We start from the raw sequence: 24,824 nt of genomic DNA, 5'->3' as shown, positions 1-24,824 counted from the left end.
TCCCTCGTGTACTGGGGAGTACAGACCTGGACCCAGCATTCAGATGTGGCCTCACCAGTGCCGAGTACCACGCAAGGATCACCTCCCTCTGGCTGGCAACACTCTTTCTAATGCAGCCCAGGCGGCTGCTGGCCTTCTTTGCTGAGACATACAAAAAGACTGTTTTTCGTAAGAGTGTAATGCATAGGAAGGGATCCCCTTAGAGGGATTACAGATTCCACAAGTTTACATGGATTTAAGAGCAGACGAATCTGCAGAAAAGAAATCCAATGAGGATTATTAAACACAATAAGCTACAATATCATAAGCTGTCCCTGACCTATAAAACTGGAAGCTCAATGAAGCTGAGTTGGAAGTTGGATGATGTATCACTGCGTGCTTCCTCTATCCCTATGCTTAAAGAATCCCTTTTTTGACTATTGTTGAAGGTATTAGGCTAGATGGAATTTGGTCTGATGCGGGGCTATTCTTAGGCATTACAAAATGATACATGAATTGTACAGTGTATTCTCTTAACACCCACTGCAGTCATTTACCAAGTTTCTGAATTAATTTGATTATGAAAGATACAAGATTATGAAATGTAACTATATTTAAATAACACTGTTAAAGATTAATTAAAAGTTCAGAACTTGTTTCAATTAAAGCAGTAGGAAAGTCCCCTGAAGAAAAATACAATGAAGTTTTTACCTCATATCCCAACCAAATGAACTCCCAAACTCAGAATTGCACTTAAAAGTCAGATGTTTCTTAGTGTACAAAGAGCTTTTTCAGTTTTTCAGCTTTCTTTCAGAAAGTGCAAGACAGGCATGTTGGAGCACCCAGATACACCCACCAGGACAACAGTATTAAAGACTCTCAGTTCTTCAAATCGCCTGTATAATCAAAGGACAGAGATCATAATTTAACAGGCCAATATTTTATTGCTCTCCAGAAGTTTTCATATTGTGCATACTACTGATCAGCTTTTTCAGCTACATGATACATTCATGAATTTGTGAAGTCTGTTCAAGTTTAAGAATCTCTTAATTTTTCTCAGTTGAGATGTATCTGAAAATATAGTCCTAGGATTATCACCTCAATATTTTGTATATCCCCCTCTCTTTTGACAACCAAGTCCTCATACAGTTTGAAGCACATTTTTACACCAAAAAAATCTGTACTATTCCTATAGTGCACAACTGATGCTCCTAAAAACCATTCATGCACATTAGGGTGTATTTCATAAATGGTGGCACTATGTAATGAAACATATGAACCAACTCCGTATGACCATCCACTAATCAACAGACAGCACACTGAATAAACGAAGCAATCTGCATTATTAACAGATGGTTAAGTTCTAGCAGTTGCTATTTTATATGTTGCAAAGGATAAGGACAGTACAACAAAAATGTTCAAACAGCAGTTGTTACTTCCTAAGAAAATACCACAGGATGCAAATCTGCAAGATACTTTTTTTTAAAAATCTGAATTTACATATAGTCTAGTCATCAAATTTAATCTTTTTTCCTTGGAATGCTGTAATTTGAGACATTTGCTCCCGGCGTCTCTTGCTTGCTTCCCATGACGGATGAAGAGGCTGCTCCAAACGTGCTTTCTTATTGTCACATTTAATATCTGCAGCTTTTGCAAATGGTTGCTTCTTGAGCTGTTGTTCCTTTTTAAGAAGAGCTGTGCAAGAGGTACAAAATAAAACATTAACTACATTGTGAACCTTCATAAAAATATGCTAAAGCTACATTGGGATTGCAGATATTTTCAAGAATTTCTTAATAAGCCATGGAGAATACATTCATCTGAATGTTCACAACAAGATCTCCTCACCTTGCAGCCCAGAAGATTGTCACTTAGTAGGCTGCAGACAGTTAAGATTTATTATCACTGACCACATTAAAAATCTGTGTAGATAAATATTCAGTACAGTCTCAACTTTTTTCTTCATAATAAACCAATGAGATATTACACAGTGTAACTCAATGTGACTGAACTGGTATCCTTGATCCAATGCACTCCAAAATGGAACCAGATACTATAAATAGAACAAAATATTGAAGGAGCTATTGAAGGAATTACTCATGAGATAAACTACTTGTTAAATATCGTAATCCGACACCTTTACCTGTGCACAGGTAACACTAACTGCTCAACACGAAGACAGATGGAAAAGCATTTTCTTGTGTAAACCCCACTTTAAGTATTTCTAATATTCAAAAATTAGCAAACAATATCCACAGATTAAAATGAAAGCTCAACAATTTGACCATTTTAACATCAAATGTTAAAATACGTGCCACAAAATTGAAATGACACAAAAAACAGCCTATCATGATTTGACTGCAGAGGCAACAAAATCTTAAGATGTTTTTACTCTTCTAACTTTACCAGGTTAAGTAATACACACCTGTTCTTCCATTTTTGAGAGGCTGGTCTTTAGTATTTCTGAAAATAAAAAGAGAATTTAGGATTTTTGAAGAAACTTTTAAGATGACAAACAACTGTGAATAAAGAATCATCGCCACCAAAACACTCATGCAATGACTTTTCAAGCATAACATTCAAAACCCTTACATATTGTTTCCTCTTTGTTAATAAAGGAGTAAATATAGAAGTATTAGTAGTGATTTAATTTGGATGCAGGTCTCATTAGGAATCCTATGTATACGTCAGCGCTAATGTGAATATGAAAATTATGTAAGAGTTAATAAAGCACAAGAAGACTGCAGAGTAGTTTATGTAAAAATGTTCTAATCTGTAATTGGCTGAAATTGCTTCTTGTTTGGTAAGGCCTACTAAAAATCAAAACAATGTCCATTATTGGGAAGGAAGGAGGGAATGGAGAACATAACAAGGGGAAAAGGTTTACCTTCTTCTGTGTTGAGATTTCTGATCAGAGGTAGACAAAGAACTGCAGAACATTGATTCGAGCTTGCTTGCTTTTGCATGTGGCTTTCCTTCTTCCATGATCAAACCTTGCACTGTCCCAGGCACTGTGTTCTTTCCTTTCTGCACTATGTTTTCCTGAAGTCTATCCTTTTCTTTTGCTGAAGAAAGACCAGTATCGGCTGCTATCTTTTTCTTTCTTTTTACTTTGCCAATGAAGAAATCATCACTGCTGTTACTGTCAGAATCCGATGACTGGTTATAAAACCTCTCTTCAGTACTATCATCAAAGTAGTCTTCCTCATTAGGATGTTCCTGACCACTACCATGACTAATTTTTTTTTTTAAGGTGCTTAATTTGTTCATGCTTATATTTTCTTTGCTTTTTTGATAGCCAGTTTTCTTTTCTGTTTTATTCTGAGTGACTGCTTGCATTTCTACTGCCTGAAATGAAGATTCTTCCGGAGCATAACTCTCCATTTCCACAGTTTTCTGCTCAGCTTCACTCTCATGAAGTTCTTCAGCCACCCTGTCAGTTTCTCTTTTCATACTCATTTTTGGTTTGTGTCCTTGATGGTTTTGAGCTAGTTTAAGAGCTTGGTCATCCAAATTGCTATTGAAATCTTGTGCTGATTTAGGCTGTTCTTCTGACTTAGCCTTTTTCGAAGGAGTGGCTTTGGCTGTGTCCTTTCTTTCATCCTTAAAAGCTTTTACAGCAGCTACATAAGGGGCAGAAGAAAGATCTTTGTTCCAGCTACACAACTTTACATAAGTTATTTTAACATAATAAAATGCTTTTGCAAGTTAAATATGTTGTATTGAGTAAGCATATTTTGGAGGTCCTTATCAATCATTTACTGAATGCATGGGGCAAGAAATAATTTAAGAGTACAGCACCAACAAAAGTGAGGAAAAGAAATTATTACCAACTGAATACATTATTAAACTCAGGTTTAATTGTGAACTTTCAGCAAATAATCTGCAGCTGATAATCATGTTCATTTAGGGCATTACTTTGTGAGTAAAAATGGCAAAGAAATAGTAAATTGCCCAGATATAATTAAATGCTCCATTTGTTAACAAAGCAATTTTTGTGACATTTTTACTAGGACTTGACCCTTTTTAACATCAATTTTAATTGGAAAATTTGAGTTTAAAGAGAACAGGAGATAACCTAAAGAGCCAGGAAAGATTCCCTAAGGATTCTGGGGACAGTTTCCAGAGAATTTTAAGGCAGTCATTTGCAAAAGCTTTTAGCTGCCTTTGGAAACCCAGTTCTAATGCTCCTTTTACCTTTGTATCTGCATATTATTGTGCTCATTGCCAGTTCAGTCCTATTTAATTTAGAGATGCTCCATTATATCCATTCGATTTTGAGAGTTTCCATTCTGAGCCCTGTTTGTCCTACACCCTATATCTTCAATGTCATATAGCATACTGTCATGTATAAGCCCATTTCAACTAACATAAATGACTACAAGCTCTTGACACTTGGTTAATGTGATTATAGGAGCTTTTCGTACTTTTACTTTTCTTTTTATACTACTTATTCATGTCAGGAATATACAGACACAAGGTAATGCACCAGTAATCTACTACTGAAGTCATATACACGTTAATATAATATTCCATACCTTTAAGCTCAATAAATCTGGGTTTCAAGATGGGGTGTGTTGCAAGTCTTGCAATGGCTCGCTCAGTTGCAGTACAATTTGGCTATACAAAATAAAATTAAAGGCATGAAGTCAATAGAAGTCTGTATGAGTTATGCTACAATGCATACTAATGTGATTCTGGACTATTAACTGAACAAGAGGAAAAGCTTATGATGCTATAATATTTGCGTATTTCTTATTTTTTCTGTATTACTGACATTTTAAATAAGGAAAAATCTGCCTGTCCAAACACTGACAGAAACGCAACAGACATGTAAATCTGCTATTTCTCAGGTATTGAATAGGGATAATACGATTTTTATATTACAGGCATACCAGACAGACCTTTCAGAGCTAACATGCTGATTTTACATTGACTATTTCTTACACATGCAAAGCAAATGCATGAAGCCCCTGAATAAAGAACATCATATTGGTAGAAAGCATCCTGCGTGAAGGAATACAGCAGCTTGCAAGAAGTATGGATGCCATAAAAGTAGGCAAAATGACACAGCAGGTACTGAAAGAATATACACTAAATGTGGTTGAGAGGCAAGGTCTAACCTGATCTTAAAGACAAACAGTCTTGAATTTCAAGTAGTAGAATACTGGAACTCTGTAGACCGATCCAAAGAACAAATATGATCTTCATGCTTTAATTTGAAGTAAAAAGGAGGAAAGCAGGAATTGCTTCCATTTCGGACCTCCTCTTTTATGTATTAGAAGTCACAGATATGACCCATTGTAAAAGCTATTTCATTTTCAGGTTCTTCTTTCAGCAGTCAACACTCTGCTTCAAGAACAAAATGAAAAGTATTTATGACTTTTCCAAAGACAGCTTTGCTGTCTTTTTTTTTTTGAAGGGAGGGAAAGGGGGTTTGACAAGCTTGTAAAACGCAAATTTAGCAGGAAGATTTCTTAAAGCTTCCAGTGAAATTCCTTGCGAGACAGGAGAAAAGACACAGCTTCCTCCCTTCCTCTTAGCAGTACTGCAATGGATACATGTTTAAATTGTTGCTACCGGTGATTTGAGCTACATGCTACAGGAAGTACTACAGCAGAAGACACCCGAACCAACAGATGATGAGCCTCTTAATGAACCAGCCAAGCGTCCTGTGACCCAACCTGAGCTGGTTTTGGTGCCCAACAACTCAACACAACATGCTGCCTCTCTTGTCCTGAGCAACCAGAGAAATCACAGGTATGTAATGGCAAGGAATAAAGGGTGGAGATTCTACTGGCTCTGCCCTGGCATAGCGTTAACTTTCTCCATAGCAGCCAAGATGGTGCTGCGCTTTGGATTCGCGACTAAAACATTTTCGAGTTGGTAACACACGAATGTTTTAGTTATTGCTGAGCAGTGCTTGCATGGCATCAGCCCTCCCAACAGGCAGGCAGGGTGTGGGCAAGAGGCTGGGAAGGAAACACACCTGGGACAGCTGATTCAAATTGGTCAAAAAGGATATTCCATTCCATATCAAGTCATGCTCAGCAATAAAAGCTCAAGTAAAGGAAAAGGAAAGGGGGGATGTTTGTGGTTATGGCATTTGTTTTCTAAAGTAACCGTTATATGAAATGAAGCCTTGCTTTCTAGGATGTGGCTAAACATCTGCCTGCCGATGGGATGTAGTGAATAAATTCCTTATTCTCCTTTGGTTGCACACACAGCTTTCCTTCGCTTATTGAACTGTCTTTATCTCGAGCCACAAGTTTTTCTCACTTTTGCTCTTCTGATGCGATACCCAACCTGTGGGGGTAGCGTGAGCAAGCAGCTGCTGGGTCCTTAGTCGCTGGCTGGGGTCAAACCACAACTCAAACACTACCTAATACATCAGCAATGCATGTTTAAAATATCTGACATAGAAGTACTTGGTGGGGAATCTTACTTCTTTGTATGTATGTTTTCTTCCAGCAGAATTATGCCACTTAGTATAAATGGTTATGTATTCACTCCATAAAGATAGACGTTCAATTTCATGCCAACTACTAGTGCCGAAGAGTTGCTTTCAGCGCTTTGGTCTGAATGAAACAGAGCAGAAGACGACACTTCCAGCCACAGCAGAGCCAACAGCTCTAAATGCAGAAACATTTAATTGGTTTGCAAAACATAAATCTTGTTCCTCAACCAATGCAAAGCAAATCCCATTTGTATTTCTTTTGCTGTAGTTTTAGAACTTACAAAATATACTCTGGGTATGTCTGCTCATATTTCATGTTTGAAGTGTAGAGCATCTGGGAATTCTAGTACTTTCCTTTCTCCTTAAGTCTCTGCTATTATAACTTTAATTCTTCAGGTCAAGAAAAACTGGAAAAATGTTTTCTCTGTAGACTGTCTACAGAAATATGAACACTGGCCAGAGGAGACAGGTCAAAAGATGGGTCCATTTCCAAGGGCCACAGACTGGCTTGCTTTCAGGCTAGCCTACCTCTGAGAACTTGAAATCTGAATTTTGATCCCCATGTGACAGTGCTGCACGCTGCCACCAGATTCCTGGGACAGCAAGCTCACATTTCTGAAGATCAAATGCTATTTTCTTTGGAGATTTTTCTATAGCTGGAAAATCTATTTCTGAACTTAATTAATACACTTTTTCCCTCAGCTACTTCCTGTGGGTTTTGAAAGAATATAGCATGAAGTTCAGAAAGCAGGAGCAGCTTCTGTGCAACATCTGGTGTCCTTTAATTCAAATATTTATAGAAAGGATTTAAGCATATATACATGCCAATCCATATGGAATAACTACATTTTTTCCTTATAGCAAAATACTTCTCAAACACTACTCACGCTGATAGATAGTAGCCAACAAACATTGAATATGACATTCACATTCTTTAAAATTTCTCATTTTTCTGTTTTTTTGGCACATCCAATGCTCAATTTATTTTTCCTCAAGTATTTTCCAGTATATAAAACCTTGGCAGAAAGTAAAACTTACCAGAAAAACGTCAACTGTATTTACAGCAAGAACACCCTTTCCCCCTCCTCCTGCCCCTTGTATGTTTAATTATGCAGATACTGGGATTGTACACATTTATTCTCACATGTTCCTGCTACTCCTTGTATTATTTTGCATTATTCTTTTTTTCATGCAAGAATGTCCAAGTACTTTCTGTAGGAACACTCCCTCATTCTGTGTGCAACTGAGGTGCTGCAAAATGAACAAAGCAACTGAGGACTGTATAGTCACACTTTTCAGTGAGAAGTCGTAAGCTACATACAGAACCTCCTGAAAGTCAGAGTCTCCTCAAACTTTTTATCTTGGTAAGTGATGCATTATTTCTGTATGTAGTATTAAAGTTGTCTACCTAGCATCACTGACATGTTTCATTAAATTCCATGTGGACATTTAACTGGATTTAATGCACTAATCTCTATGTTTTCAGATCTCCTAAAATGAAAAGAAACCCAAACTGCAGAAACAAGTATTCTTCATCATGAATGGCAGATATGCACACAGATGCACAAGCCTCAAAACATAACTTGTCAGTTATAGCATAATAAAGCAGCAGGTGTATAGCTTACCCATGTGCAAGCACACATGCATGCCCCACATAAGGGAGACAAACTTTCTACAATGTGGGAATGATTGGGAAGAGAATGGACATTAGAAGCTTGCTAAGATAAAAACAGATTCACGATGCAAGTTTTGAGATGCGCTGGAATAGGGGTCAGAAGAAGTACGGAAGGTCTCTGAGAGCTGTCACCACTGGGTAAAACAGGCATCAGGCAGAAGCTGTGTGTGCAGTACCTGCTTCATACAAGGCAAATGATAAAGCAGAGAAAGAGAAACTGAGTGTCTCAGGGCCTTAGGGCAGATGGGATTGCAGGAGCTGAAAAGGAACCTTGTCAGCCTGCTTGAGACAGTAGAGCTTCAGGAAGAACTAATAGGCAGAAATTTGGGATTAACTTGGGAACACAATACAGAGACTTCTGACCATCACTTCATTCTGATTACTCCTTCTCTTGAGGTCTACTTCTGTTTGTATCCTTTCTGCTACAATTATAATCAATAATAGGAAAGAAAGAGGTCATACTTCTATTCTTCAACTGACTTTTGTACAAAAGGGAATTGCCTTGTTACAGGTCTCATCAGAAACAAGGCTGGTACTAGAAGAGTATACTACTACAAAGACTACTGCTACAATTTCAGCGGGATCAAAGGATGGTGCTACCAAACTGCTAATGCGTGGTGGCCCTGCATCTGTCACCTTAGATCATCTCTCAGTTATTTAAAATAATGGCATTCAAATGGAGACAGTCAGAAACCCCACTGACAAGTATGCAGCACGTGGCAAAAGCCACGACACAAAGAAACAACCCTGAAGCTGGTCATACTCAAGTTTCTAAACTAACTGGAAGTGCAGATTAATGTTGAGTGTAACAACAGTCTTGAGTTTACGCAGAAAAAAATGGCAGAGATAATCCTAACCAGGGAAGCATAAAAAACCCCAAAATATAAAGCCCCAATACCAGGCCAAAACAAGATGTCATTGCAATAACCTTTGTAGCAGCTTAGAAGAGCTGTCTCTCTACTAAAAAAAAACCACCCAGAAAACCTGTTAATCCACACGTTCTTCCCAGAGCTCTAACCAGTTACAGATGTCCTTCATAATAGCAGATGTAGTTAATCTGGAGTCACAGGGTGGCTGAAGGTGCCAGATCATGGCTGCTACCCAAGTCCATCCCATGACCTCATACTGCTTTGGAATACGACCCTTGAGAAAAGTTAATTCCTGTCTGTGAAATGCTGCTAGTTCTCCCTTACTTTATGTCTGTAACACATATAGTATGTGATTTGTGGCCATCAGATATGGTGAATATTTTGGTATGAGAGGCAATGGATTATTGATAACACTCGTGGCAGCACTGTTGTCTCTCGGCTCCAGACAGTAAGAGATTGTTTGCTGACCGTGGTGCACTGACTGTGGCTGGACACGGGGTGGGCACCAAAGCTGCTCTATTGCTCCCCCTTCTCATCTGGACAGAGGCACAATCTCTCTGCTGCTCCCTCCTCCTCATGGGGAGGACTCTTTACACGCTCCCCCTGCTCCAGTGTGGGGTCCCTCCCATGGCAGACACTCCTCCACAAACTTCTCCAACGCGAGTCCTTTCCATGGGCTGCAGTTTTTCGTGAACTGCTCCAGCATGGGCTCCTCTCTCCATGGTCCACAGATCCTATGAAAAGCCTCCTCCAGTGCAGGCTTCCCATGGGGTCACAGCCTCCTTCAGGCATCAGCCTGCTCTGTCATGGAGTCCTCCACAGGCTGCAGGTGGATATTTGCTCCACCATTAACCTGCATCGGCTGCAGGGGGACAGCCTGCCATCACCAAGGTCTTCACCACAGGCTGCAGGGGAATCTCTGCTCCAGCGCCTGGAGCACCTCCTCCCCCTCCTTCTTCACTGACCTTGGTGTCTGTAGGGTTGTTTCTCTCACATATTCTCACTCCTCCTCCGGCTGAAATTGTGCCTTTTTTTTTTCCCCCTTCTTAAATACGTTCACACAGAGGTGCTACCACTGTCCTGGATGGGCTCAGCCTTGGCCAGCGGCAGGTCCATCTTGGAGCTGGCTGGGATTGGCTCTAGTGAACATAGGGGAGAGCTTCTAGCAGTTACTCACAGAAACCACCCCTGTATCCCCCTGCTACCAAAACCTGGCCACGCAAACCCAATACACTCACCTTGATAATAGGAGGATGGATCAACTACAGAAAGCAGTAAACAGGTCTCTGTTGGATTTGGCAAGAGTTTAAAAGACAGTGGTTCTCCCAAGTACAGAAATAACGGAGAGCAATCCCATACTATTCAAAGGAGAGAAATATCAGCACTAAATGCTTCAGACTCTGCACTGGAAATAGACAGTCAAAACCTGTTAGATTTATAATTAACTTTTACTCAGGCTTTCCTAATTTTCCATGTAACATCGCAGTGATCGTACAAGTGTTATGAAGAAGCAGCTATACAACCTTAACAGCAAGACAGGTGAAAAGTTCTTACAGCAATTAGTTCTGTATGGGTCTCAGGAAATCACGCAAGTTTCAACAAATTTTGTTTTTATTGGACTACATACAATTTTGAAAATAGACTCATGAAAAAATCCCAATTGAAGCTAAAACATATGTCTTAACAGATCTAAAGACTTTGCAAAAAAACTCAGCAGGATAATGTCTTGTAATAGAACAATAAAGAAAAACTGAACTATTTCTTACAAAACATCAAGATACACAAGTAAACCTGAAGTCCCCCTTGGCTTCTTGTTTATTACTCTTTTCAACGCTTGACACAGTTTATATTGGTTTACATTGTTTTCTGTTATGGTAACTCAACCTGAAAATATTTGAATATTTACTTTATTTATCTTGCAAGCATTATAGAAGTTGAAGACCCATGGCAACATGAGGTACTCTGGACAATCTTTTCACTCATCTGCAGAACTGCACACAACAGAAGCTAAAGGTCTGGAGAATCTAGCTGACCTTGCACTGATGGCAATAGCACTGACTCATCACTGACTTCATCAGACTCTTGAATCCAGCATCATGGAGAAGCATGAGACTTGTCTAAATACGATCAAGGTGCTTACACTTCCCTAACTTCATTTGTATATCTGGACCAAAGCTATTCTTTTCCCCATAATTTGTTCACTTAGATTTACCTTCATTCATACATCCAGTTTGGCTTGTGTTCTATCAAAAAGAATTATAAACTTGTTTCTATCACTGTCTCCTTTTAAAATAAGAATTTCAAAATAGGCGATAAATTCAAATAAAAATAGATTTCTTGCTGTTTGCTGCTGCATGCATGATAAAAAAATACCTACTAAACAAGCATCTGAAAAAGTTTAAAGGCCCTTTAAGAAGCCTAGCACTTTACAAGTGTTACAAGACCATATTTAATTGGAGTATAAGAGAGTCAATAGAGTTTCTCTGGATTAACCTGTCAACTAATTTAGCCAATCACACAAGTGTGTGGGAAACACTTATTTTGCAGATTGGGAAATGGTCAAAGAGAAATGGTAGTGTTTCATCCCAAACTACCACAGTGATCTACAACAGAGCTTGGCATAAACCCCAGACCTGCCCAAGTACAAATTATGTACTTAATATTCTACTAATTTTTTCCTTCTTCTCTTTATACATAAAATAAATTATTATTTCAATAAAGAAAAGTCAGAGCAAGAACATCCTGAATAAAGCAGGCATGGATTCTTAATTATTCCCTCACGGAGAACAGGGTCAGCCCTAGGTGTAAGTTGAAACAGTAAGATTGTGGGAATACTCAAATGCTGATAACTCTTCTTTGCTTTCTCCAGGGCTAGTAAGAATATGTGTCTATGATCCTCTCAGTTTGGCATCCCACAAAAACAAGGCACACATTTTTAAAGAAAAAAAGTTAATTTCTTAAGGTTATGAAAGACGACTTGAAGCAAGCACTGTGCATTTCATATATTTTGACATTTGAACAGTTGAGGCACTATATCACTGTAAAATATATGTCTTGCCAAACTGAATAAAAGAATTTGGCACACAGCACAGTGAAATAGATGCCATAAAAAAACCAAAGCCAAACAACGAACCAAACAACAAACCCCACAAAAATCCAACCAAACCCTGCCCCAACCCAAATCAGGCAAAAGACAATCATATTGAGAAAGTAAACTGGAAAGCAAAATATGATGAAATAGAAACCCCGAAGCGAAAAATGTACTGCAGGGGCAATAGAAACAAAATGCTTCTTGGATTAACAGACAGTAGCTGTGAACAATACAAAGAGAAAGGTCTTTGCCACAAAATTCACATAGACTTCTTCAGAGAACATAATGAGATTTGGAGGAAAGGTCATATATAAATTAGTTTGACAATCACTATGTATTAGATCTGAAACCATAACTGACTATTGCAGAAAAGTGAAGTTGACAGATCATAAGTGGACATCTAGAATGAGGGTCTGGAGACTCGAAATAAGCAGTTGTTTATTAACTCCGAACAGGGAGTTAAGATGGCCAATCTAAAAATGGAATTTGAAACAACCACTATTTGGGAAAACAAAATTTAAAAAATTGATTACTTATACTTATTTGTTACTATTACTTATACTTTGAAACACAAAGTAGACCAACAACACTCTGACAGTGCTGCAAGCTGAGCAGGAAACAGAGTTGTCTGAGTTCACTACGACCTGAATGCATCTGAGCTCCCAAAATCCAGCTGTGCATCACAGGCATGTCCAAAGACTGAGTGGAAGCAGATGGTAGCAAATAAATTGGTGAGATACAGGGATGAGCTTCACATTATTAAAACTATTTAATGAAACTAAGAAGTTCACAGTATTCTGCCTTGGACAAACCCGAGTTTCAGAATCAAGATATCCACCAGTCCCCTTAGGAAGTCAACTTGGTGACAAAACTCTGTACCAAACTTTCAGGGATGTAATCTTGAGACATCCTTACAATATTTCACTGCAAAACCGATGCTCAAACCTCAAATTATCACTTGTCAGATACAGCCCGATACAGCACCATATGGATAAGCATATATGAAAGACAGTTTGTAACAGAGAGAGTAGACATAGTTCAGCTCTTCAAATTTAAAACAGATGCAAAGCTTCAAAACTAGATAACATTAGAAAAACAAGCTCCAATTTAATCAGGTATATTTCAGATAATTTATAATGCAAAGGTGAAAGATTTATCCCTGACAACAAAGCCTGTCTTCTTCAGACCTTCACATTTACAAGCACTACCACCAGGCAACACACCTATATATAACTGAAGTATTGTCAGGTCAATGTCTTCAGATCAAACTCTCGAGAGATGTATTTATGTTCAGAGCACTGCTGAAGGAACTAAATATGAGAGCCAGGGATTTGGAGGCACCGATGACTTAAAGACTTCATGAATGCTGCACACACTAACCAGGGGTAGGCCATGTTCTAATATGCTATTCAAAACACGACAGAATTTCTTGGCATACCACATTGCAATTTTCGTGCACAATTGAAAACAGATTTCTTTTAATCTATATGTTTTTCAGCCACTTTCTGAAAAAGACAATGGAAATACAAATTCTGCTCACTGAAAAACTATTAAAACATCTGAGATAAACATACCATTTTTTTGGCACCAAAATGTAGATTTTCCATCATTAAGTCTATTGAGGGAGTATATGTATTCAAAACTTACTCTAATGATAAACACATGTCAGATGTACATGGAAGCCCTGATATTACTCGTGCATATCAGCACATGATGGATGTAAAATAAATGGAAATCCTGGATATTCACATTTTATAGCAGGTATTTCACCATACGGCACACACAACAATCACCTTTATGCTTAGAGGCTCTCAGGCATCTTCTAGACCATTGCGTTATTATTACTGACCTCTGGCATGCAGAATTTTCCTGATGTGTAACCATTTAACCATTTTGATCATTATGCAATTATTTATATACCAAAACAAAGAAAAATTAGACCATCACCCTTTAAGTTTAATGCTGCTACACTTTCACGAAGTGACTAGTTAACCTCACGTTTCCCATACTTTCTCTTACCTAGAAATCTTGTCATAGAGGGGCAATATGCTGCAAACTTATGCTCTCATTTTACCAAGCTGCAACTTTTTAATGTAGCCATCTGCATTCATTGACATCCCAATAGATGAGATTTTTCTTTAAAAAGAATTCCAATAATTCAAGAACATCTAATTTTTCTCCTTCTACAGTTAATTTTTAAGAAGTTAAAGCAATAGTGCCTCCAGCACTTTTCATCTAATTTTCCAGTGTTAACAGACTGATGGGCTTCATGTTGAGCTGAAAAAGCCCTCCTAATTCCGTAACTTTTTTTTTTTTCAATTTTTAGTTTTATAAATCTCAATTTCTTAATTCTGAGTTGCAGCACTTTAAAAACTTACATGGATAGGAAAGGGGGAAAGAAATTGGAATGGTTTTGTACTTTATTTTTACATGATACAGAATGAAAAACTGATAGAGTTTCATTTATAAAAATAAAAAAGCAAAAGACAGCAACTGTTCTTCATTTTTAGAAATATCAGGAGTGTCAGATTTTATTTTTTTTATGTTTTATAATGCAATTGAGTCACACTACAAAGTGTACATACAGAAAGAGCTTTTCCAGTTAGTAATGTGTGAGTAGCTGTCAGTCTTTAACATAAGTGATTACAACTGTTTATTTAAAAACATCTTAACACTTTTAAGTTTTCTAAGCAACCAAAAGAATGAGAGATTCCAGCTCATGTATGTTCTACCTTATGTTCTCTCTCCTTGCACTTATCTTCCGTGCTAACTCTATGGTGCTTCTCAAAACAAGATCAAGAAGGAATGGCCACCTCTCCCTCAGTGGTACGCTGATCTTGGTTTCTCACACACACAAAAAACCCTGTTGGAAGTTAATGCTTTTAAAACCACCTGCAGTAGTCTTGGTTGAAATTGCTCAATGGGTACCAATACTTAGAGGATTAGCAGATAGGTAGATGGCAAGACAGGGAAAACATTTTGCCTTCTCATTTGGTTGAGCATATCCTTCTCCCTGCCCCTTCATGTGCATCAACTTTATAATTACTTTCCCAATGGATACATAAAGGATGCAATTCAAAGATTCTGTCTTTAGTACCCAAATGAATTAAGGGTAACAAAACCTCTTACTATTAATATCTGTCCTAAAAGTGTAGCTTCTTTAATCTGATTTAACATTTTCTGTTCGCCATCATCACTTTGACTGGAGGCTGTAGCACATTACCAGTACCAAACTTTTATGACAGTTGGAACTTCCATTCAAAAGACTTAGTGCTTCACTTTTCCTGTAATACAGTTGTGCTGTTAGGCTTAAAATGCAGTGCTTCACAACACAGCACCACTCACACGCACAAACGTCCTACCCCATTATCCGTGGAAAGACTGTACCTTTCATTAATTATCTTGAAGACCTGGTGGAAGGAGAAAATCTATTGTATATGTGATGAAGTTGTATGTCAGGTAGTCTAGTTTCCCCCATTAATTTTGTCAGTTCAAGGATTGGTATGGAAGCATTCATAATTTACACCCTTTCTTTGTAGCTTAGTATTGGAGGCACCAATCAACTAGCACTGTAGGCATCCTGATTTACCTTCATTCACATGCCCCCTGCTGGTCTTGTCATTGTGACTCAGATGTTCCTCCATGCATACCATCTTCCACCCACTTTTAGTTTAAATATTCCTTTATGACCTTCACAGTTTTCTGTGCCAGCAGCATGGCACAATTTTGATTACGATGCAGCTCATCTTTCTTGTCCAGCTTCCTCTTGCCCCAAAGGCTACCCAAACACCTAAATCTCTCCTTTCTATACCATACTCTCATCCATGCATTAAGATTCTGGACCTCTGCCTGCCTTTTGGGCATTGCGTGCAAGTCTGAACAATATTTTGGAGAAGGATACCAAGGAGATTCTAGACGTCAGTAACTTGGCCTTGGTTTATTTAAAAAAAAAAAAAAAAGCCAAACCAACCACCATATCTCAAGAACCTCCTGTTATGCTACTTTTTTTTTTTTTTTCTGCATTTCCTTCAAGAAAAGCACAAAACCAAGACTACTTCTAACGTTTTCCTCTACTGTTCCCATGACAGCTCATATCCAGTAAGATATTTATACACATCACTTAAATACTCATGAAAGACAACCGACTCTCAACTTCCCTTCCTATTTTAAATGACTGCTGTGATATAAATCTTTCTGGGTCTGAAAAAATACAGCCAGGTGCATGTGAAGCACCATGCATCACAACATCACTACCACAGGCATACCCGACCTTAAAAACACTGCCCTTCTCCACTTACCTTTTTGTCCATTTATGCTCTTGCAAGTGTTTAACGTGTCTGAGTTAGATAGATGATCCAACCCAAACATCACTTACAAAAATATGAAATGACTCCCTCTGAACTTTATTGACAACAATATGCCTGCCCACATTCTGGGCTGACACACCAAATAAGTGAAATGACCATATATTCAAATCAAAAGCAATCATATCACTTTTGAGATTGAGCCTTGTCTAAGGACAGGAATACACTTCAATAATCTTGAACAATCAGTTCAGCCAGGCAACAAAATTAAGTAATACAGCTTCACAGGAATGTAAATGAGTGGTAGAAAGATTCCTGGACTAGTAATTTAAAATTTCACAGGAGACAGCCTTTTGTGTGAAGAGATAAACATAGTATCTCTGTGAAAAACTGCCAAAGTTACTAGCAGTTTATTTCAATACTGAACTTTAAAAAGATTCTTTCCAGAATGGACAAAATCCAAGCTGTAATTAAACTGAGATCACTGCAATTGCTACTCTGCTGTTGAAGATGATGGTAACTTTGGTCTAGTTTACCTCCTTGCTCTCAAACTTAGTCAGGCACATACGTGGCAGCCTAGCTTAAATGCAAAGGGGATAATGGAGAAGATACCTACAAATTGGCCCAGAGAAAGTAAGGGAAAGAGTGTGTGAGGGTAAGGAATAGCAAACAAAAGGTGAGAGGGCAACAGACAGAACATAGAATAGTCAGGAGTCTGAAGCCTCCCACTGAAAGCCTGGGAAGGGATTGATACTGGCTGGGCTAGCAGAGAGATGGGCAACTGGGTGGAGAAGTAGGTGGGAGAAGCGTGGAGAGAGATTTGTCAAAAACTGACAGACTTAGTTTAATACTGACATAAAACTTCAGTTGCAGCCATAGCAATGGTATTCTAGGCTGTAAAATATAGGGGAGTATATATGAGAGACATACTAAACAGTTTGCCGTTCAAGTGATTAAATTTGGAAGATGAGGAACCTTTGGGAAAAGAAAACAAAAAACAATCAGTCACACAGAGAAAGTATTTACGGCTGAATGTGATATTCATCACTGAATGCAAAATTCTTCACTTCATCAGTAGTCTTAGGAAGACCACAGACATTCCTGTTTAATGTTAACATCTGGTGTTTGACATGGAAAATTCTCAGGAAACAGTGGCTTCATACATTCAGTGTAACTTCCATTCAAACGAGTCAAAATACTCAGGACAAAAAGCATTCAACTCTGCAACACTGATTCCCAGCATCAAGCCAACAATTTTAGCCTGTGTTACAGGAAATCATGCTATTAAATCAATGCAACACATTTCCAAAAACATAAGATGCTGACAGATCACAGAATGGTTTGGGTTGGAAGGGACCTTAAGGATCACCTAGCTCCAACCCCCCTGCCATGGGCAGGGACACCTCCCATTAGACCACCACCCCGTCCAACCTGGCCTTGAACACTTACAGGGATGCGGCATCCACAGCTTCTCTAGGCAACTCTCACAGTAAAGAATTGCTTCCTAATATCTAATCTAAGTCTACCCTCTTTCAGTTTAAAACCATTACCCTCCGTCCTATCATTACACTCCCTGATAAAGAGTCCCTCCCCATCAACTATTACATGTCTGGTATCTCATATGCAAATGAATACCTTTATTTCCATACTAAAGTAAGAAAGGAACATAACATTTTAACATGTAGGAAAATAAACAGTGTATTATTATTTTAGTATTCTCAGCATAAACACATTATTGGAGAATGGAAACATCTTCGTACATACAAGGCAATACCTTCATTCTGATCCTAAGATAAATAGAGTTGATAACATGTTTCCAATAATTGACAGTTAGAAAGAGGGGGTCAGGGGGAATGAGATGGAGACTGTCAACAGTGTGCAGGTAGGGGATCACTAAACTATTAAATTATCACATTTTCTTCTTATAATTATGCTCTGATTGTCTATACATGATTTCCAACTTAAGAAGAGTGTAACAACCAGAATTCAGATAAAAAACGAGAATTAAATTTTTCATGGCTGTCTCAAAAATACCAGCCATTTGCCACCGCATTGACAAAACCAAACCACAAAACAGCAAAGTGCAAAGAATTAATAAGCTTATTATACAAAGTTGGTGGACTATCACATCAGTATTACACAAAGGACTGATTCATACAGTAGTCCTCTCCCTATGGTTTATGGATTGCAAAAAAAATATATTTTCATAAGCAAAGAATGTTAAAAATCCAGAAAAGTAATTATCTAGTTATGCTGCTGTTAAAGGCACTAACAACAGAAACAGAAGTTTTATATCAATAATAACATCTATCCTAATCAGAATGTTTTTCTAGTGAGTAGAATTCTTCAGGGGGGCTTGGAGGGGGAAGAAAAGGGAGGAGGTTATGGAAAAATCCCTCAAAGCCCAAACGAAAGACAGCAACTATTCTGTGCTTGATCCAAAGCCTTTGAAGTTAACGGAAAGTCTTCAATTAAACTGCAGGAGACTTTGCATCAGGCCCCTTTTATGATGAACTAGTGCATTTCCTCAGATTAAATCCACAGAGAATACAGAGGTTTTGTTTTTATATATTTTGCACTAGAAAATACATTTTTAAAATAAATTAAGGTAAAGATCACAAGTGTACATTCAGGATTGTCAGCTAAGATAGAAACCTTTGTACTTTTCAAAGTCAGTAAATACAGATATGACTGGTTACTCCTCAGATGCAGATGTGTTTAATCAAAAATTCTACTAAATTCAGAAACTACACCTTCCTTCCTTTCCCTGTCACACAATTAAATAGTACCAAGTTTAAAATTTCCTTAATAAGTGTGTTCATTAGAATATATATAATGCATTTATTGGCTGTGTAACCATGTTTTGCATGTGTCAGTGTCTTGCAACCAAAGATGACCAGCTAGTGATACACTCGGGGAAACCCGATGCTCCAAATAATTACTTACTGACTGTTAATGCCTCAAAGTTAGTAGACTTTCATAAATTGTCTTTCACAGACTGTTGGTGTGAAACACGCTTTCAGTGTAAATCTACAAAGAACATGTAACAACACTGTGACTACCCTATCCTTGCTCTTTTTTTGGTTTCTGATGAGAGAGGTTGTGGATTGATAAACTGACTAATATCAGGCCATCACCTACATAGTTTAAAAAGAAGGTGGTATGAATCTGAGAAATGCTATTTTCATAATGAGATTTGAACACTTTTGAAAGAAAAAAAGGTAATACCTAATCAGTCCAGTGAGTTCCTGTCTTGCAAGTTCTTTTTGTTCCTGTCTGTCCAGGGAAGAAATACCTTTCTACCTCTTTCTCGTGTCCTTTCTGCTCAAGGACTTCCTTAGTCCTGCACCAGAGGTCCAGTGAATTCACAGAGGAGTCTGGCAGGTAAAACAGGGTCATCTCACATGTGAATCCGCAGAATTCTCATTTGATAAATCACAGAAAATCTTTCCTTATTACTGTTAGTTTTTCAGCTGGTTTCTGAATCTCAAATTCAGGTGACCCATACAGGTAAAGAGCCATAGATACTAAATTCATTTGCCCCTGAAATAACCCCGAGAACTTTAACTGTAGCTAACAGCCTTTGGGCATCCATTAAAAATATGCGGATCTGAAGCTAGACAGCACCAATGTCACCCCTCCAAAATCATGTTAAGTACAGCTATCCTCATCAGGCAGCTCAGACTTTTAATGATCAAAATCATACTGTGCACCAGGCTGCTCACTCAAATCCTGGCACATCTCTCCATGGCTGTTCATGAGCTGCCTAAGATCCTGTTTCTAAAGCCTTTGAATTCCTTTTAAATTCCAAACAAGACAAAGTTGGTTCCTGAACATGAAGCAATCCAAAATAAGCTCACCAGGCCTTACATTAGCAAAAAAAACCTTCTAAGAGCTAGTAATGGCTTACATTTCTGGTCTAGAAGAATTTCTCAACACACTTAGAAATTGTGGCAAGCTTTTCAGTAATCTTGAGATTCAGAGGGTTGTGGCATGGCCCCAACAAACTTTGAAGATCACAATATCCTCATAATTTGCTGTGCAGAATCCTCTTTGCAGACAAGCATCTCCACGATTCAAACACAACAGGATTGGAGTAACAGGTGAAAATCCAGGACTTAGTAGGAAAAGGTGGTGCTCTTCAAGGCCACAGATTAAAGCTCAATGCAAAAAAAGGAAAATTATGCTACTAAGGTTATGTGAAGATTGAGTCTGGAAGCAAAAAATAGAGGATGTATTTATCATCTGTGAATACTTGGTATTTCTGCAGGTCAGAAGCACATGCTCAATTCAAGCTCTGACAATAATGCATACTGGTATTCTATTCTTCACTCAAAGAAAAATACAATAGTTCTTTGCATTTTCAGTTTCAATTCTGCTCCTCCTGCCTGCCCAAATCTGAAAGTCGTTGAATTATGAAGACTTTATTATTTAGAAAAAATAAGAAATATTTTGAGTTAATACAAGATAGCACTTCAGATCACTGCTTGTAGTACAGAGTTCCATTGTGCTGAAGCAGAATTCCACCACTGTTTAAAACACACGTTTTTTTTTCTCATGTCCTACATACCAAAGACTTACTGGAAGAAAAACTAAATGAGATGCCACAATAAGTTAGTCAGTACCTGTCAGCCTAGTGTGAAGGCAACAAAACCAACTGCAGTTATGATGAAGGTGTTCACAGGTGGACCAATTTCCCCTTTTCTGAAGAAACAGCACGGATGACACAGATAGTTTCTCTAATACCAGAAAAGTATTAATATACCTTAACCTATGTATCCTGCCTGTCTTAACCTATCTAAGTTACCTTAAACCTACATTAGCAATAAGTTGAAGATAACAGTTAAGACCTTTGCAAGTTCCCAAGTCAGATTCCTGCTTGTAATGAAAGCAGTTTTAGGATTAGCTTCCGATTTATAACTTCGGTGTGCTGGAGCACAACACTAATGAACCAAGACTCCTGGAATACTTCAGGTACATATGCTGTAAGGAACACTTCAAAATGCAATCACAGCTGGAAATACCAGTTTAAAAAAACCCAAACATTAGCCAACAGATCTGCCACACACTTTTTAATTTCGTTAATGGCTGGCAAGTATACTGTAAACAACTGTGTACAAAAAGCACACAAAAACTTAGTCAAAACCTGGAAAATACAGGTTCCATTTTTCAACAGCTGTAACTATGCACGAACAATATAAAGTCTAGTTAAAGCTGCATGTCAACATTCATTACAGTTTTTACAACAGAATTTATTACCTGTTGATAGCAATGGTGCCAGCTGCAGCAATATTAAAATGGAATAAAAATATTTCAGCAGAGGTGCACAAAGAAGAACTGTTCACCTACTGCTTCTTGTCTTACAGTAACATGGTAAGCCCTATAACATGTTTATAAAGTATAAAAGTAAGAAGTCTTGTGTCATGTAGCTTGTGACTCTTCCCAATTCACTCTGCAATTACTATAAATCTGATTTGTTTATTAGCAACCATCAGTACAGCAATATTGACAAGTAAATCATAAGAACTCAAGTTAGAGTGCCACTTGCTAAACACTCAGCACAATTTTATTGTACTTGTCTGAAATTTATGCAAACTCTTTTTAAGTAGGAAAGTATGCTTATCTTATTCTGAAAAATATACGGGGAAACATAGTAATGGAACATAAAATCTCAGTGGGCAGAAGGAATTAAACAAATATCTTGACTACATGTCCACTATGCAAAACTAATATTCAGCATTCCACAGTGAATTAAAAGCAGATTGCCTTTTATCAATGAAAACAAACCTATTCTGAAAATGAAAACAGCCACAGGATGTTTTCCTTCAAATATTTTGAAACTCAAGTTAATGAAAAGGTAAACAGTATAGTCTGCATTTCATGTGACCTACAGAATATCGCTAGGGGTAGAAAATCAATGATTTTTTTATATTGTATGTTTAATAACTAACTTTGGGAAATTAAGAAATAATATATTGGAAAATTAAGTTTTGTTAAAGCGGAGACGGGATGCATTCTTCAGTTAGGGATATGTTATGGTCAATCAATAGCAACTAATAAAATTATGATGGCTCAGCCACCACTTCTCAACGGTACTATAATAATTAATTGTACATGTTCTTCTACTGCAGTGAGGTTAAAAACCCTCTGTGGGTTTAAAAAAGCATCAGCACCCATCCATAAACTTGATTTGAAACATGAGACCCATTCACTACAAGGTGTGAGATTAACAGACTTTCATACCACTGAAAAACAGGACCAGCAGCAGAAAGTAACAGAAATAACAAACAATTCTAAAACCCAAAACAACTCCATGAAGATACCTGTATTACCTGTTTTCATGGATTACACCTAAACGAAAGCCTATTTTAAGAAAATATGGAAAGCATACATGAATGAATGCTTTGGCTATGAATACATCAAAAATAACGGGACAAAATAAAACAGTAAGATTAATAATATTCCTTTTGTATCCTTGGCAATAAAATAGTCCTCTTAGAAAATAAAATTCCAATGATAAACTCCTTTAAAACAACAGCATCAATTATTTCATTCTGTGGCTCCTACACTTTATGCAACCAGCATAAGCCTGATGCATTTGAATTCTTGGCAGAAGAATCACTTACAGGAAGTGAGAAAATGTCTTACTATTTGAATTTAGCATACGTCTTCAGGCATGAAATCCCTCTCCATGTGTCCTCGAACATCCAGAATCTTCACTTACGCACCATTTCTAACATTACAGTAAGCAGTTTCTCACTAGCTCACCTTCAGACTGGAAAATCTTGGTCAAACAAATTTAGAAGAAGAATGCTGCTTTTTAGCGCCATGCCAGTATATCTGTGACCCTTTCCTTACTCTCTTCTAGCATGAAGAGAAGGAAAAGCAATAAGATGCTTCCATCCAAACACTGCTCCAGAAATATTAAATCCTATCATATTTTCCTATTTACTTGATTGTGCTCACATGAAGCATGGAAATCCTGCTACATACTATGCTAGTAGCTGAACTACATCACACATGACTGTGCTTTGCAACACCATAGTTCTATTACAAACTAATGATGCCATTATAAGAGGAAATGACCCAGTTCTAAATTAAAACTTAGCCTATGGACTACAAAGATTTCCCATTTCAGACTCCCTTAGTGGACCACCCATAGGAATTTAGGCTAATGTGGAGGAAACCACAAAATTTCATGTATTGGCATTGTTTGATTCAGAACTGCTTTCCGGTATCACTTCTGCAGCACATCCGTTAAAATCGTACTTATTTCTGCTCTTCTTCACTCTTCTATTAAGAGTCTCCAGTCAGTTCTTAACCTTAACTGCCAATTTCAACAAGCATCTTCCCACTTCTATGTCTTAATTTAATCTCTTACAAACACCACTAGCTAGACAGTTAATATTTAATAACGTACGAATAGTTGGCTTCAGGAGAAACACTGCACTGACATTAATGTGCCACAGGAGCGTTAAAATTCCAGCCTTACTTCAGGCTAATGTTTGTCACGTTTTGCTCACATGTGGAAACTTCTCTCTGCATCTAAAAGTATTTAGAGCCTTTTTCCAACTGTTGTTGAAAGCTTAGATTATTTACACTAACTGAACCATGTATATGTACTGTATAAACAAAATAAATCTATTTATAAAAGACTCAAAACCCACTACCAAGCGTCCTGGTATTCCATTCCAGTTACTAGGGACTAGCCCACCAGCCTAGATGACAAGCCACTTGTACTAAACAGCTATACCATTTTTTTTGTAGATAGATCCTAGTGGATAAATTTCCTTAGAAAAGAAAGTAAGGTCTACAACGAAGATGCAACATAACATACAGAACACACTGTGCACATGCATGCACCCCAGCCACACAAGCACCTTTTCCTAAGGAGTGCTTTCAAAGTCACAGAAGCAGGGGAAAGAAAACAAAAAATAACAAGCCTTACCTTTCTGCAGACACTTTCAAAATTAACTTCTGTCCTAAGAGCAAGTCTGGTAACTTCATCTGGCTTTATTTCCTGTGGGTGAAAGATATATTTATTCTTCTTATGATCAGATTTTTTGAAACCTTTCTAAGGTTCATCTTCCTCATAAACATTCTAACTTCATGGCATCTCCCACTGACCTCTTAAAGGAAGAAAACTGGTTTGTTATACAGAGATTTTTTTGTGTGTACATAAATAATACATCTACTGACTTCCAAAACATTCACTTACACCTAATCTGACTGTATCTACTACTGCTGAGGGCAACAGAGATTTTTCAACAGCGAAATATGCAGAAGGGTGATTTTATTTACAGAAATGTTTAAATTGACTGTATTGTTGTGCTACAAATAAACTCTGGAACGGTTGAAATGCCCCACTTATCTTTGACTCTGAAGTTACATCAGAACTTATCAACATATGTAAATATACAAGTTGAAGACAATGAAATTTAAGTTGAGG

The 24,824-nt window shown here is 37.7% G+C and overlaps 1 protein-coding gene across 2 annotated transcripts in view; it reads right to left on the bottom strand.

The window, feature by feature from the left end:
• Positions 1-903: 903 nt before the first annotated feature.
• Positions 904-24,824, bottom strand: part of SRFBP1 (serum response factor binding protein 1) — an 81,908-nt gene continuing 57,987 nt past the window's right edge. For both annotated transcript variants that reach the window (XM_054184813.1, XM_054184814.1), the window contains 5 exons: positions 24,324-24,395; positions 4,518-4,599; positions 2,867-3,602; positions 2,405-2,442; positions 904-1,674 (listed from right to left, as the gene is read on the bottom strand). In XM_054184813.1, coding sequence (XP_054040788.1) covers positions 1,487-1,674; positions 2,405-2,442; positions 2,867-3,602; positions 4,518-4,599; positions 24,324-24,395 — 1,116 coding nt within the window. In that variant the 3' untranslated portion in view covers positions 904-1,486. The remainder of the gene's footprint in view (positions 1,675-2,404; positions 2,443-2,866; positions 3,603-4,517; positions 4,600-24,323; positions 24,396-24,824) is intronic.

This window comes from Rissa tridactyla, chromosome Z (genome assembly GCF_028500815.1).
Source record: "Rissa tridactyla isolate bRisTri1 chromosome Z, bRisTri1.patW.cur.20221130, whole genome shotgun sequence".
NCBI lineage: Eukaryota > Metazoa > Chordata > Aves > Charadriiformes > Laridae > Rissa > Rissa tridactyla.
This window is presented reverse-complemented; position numbering and strand designations above follow the sequence as displayed.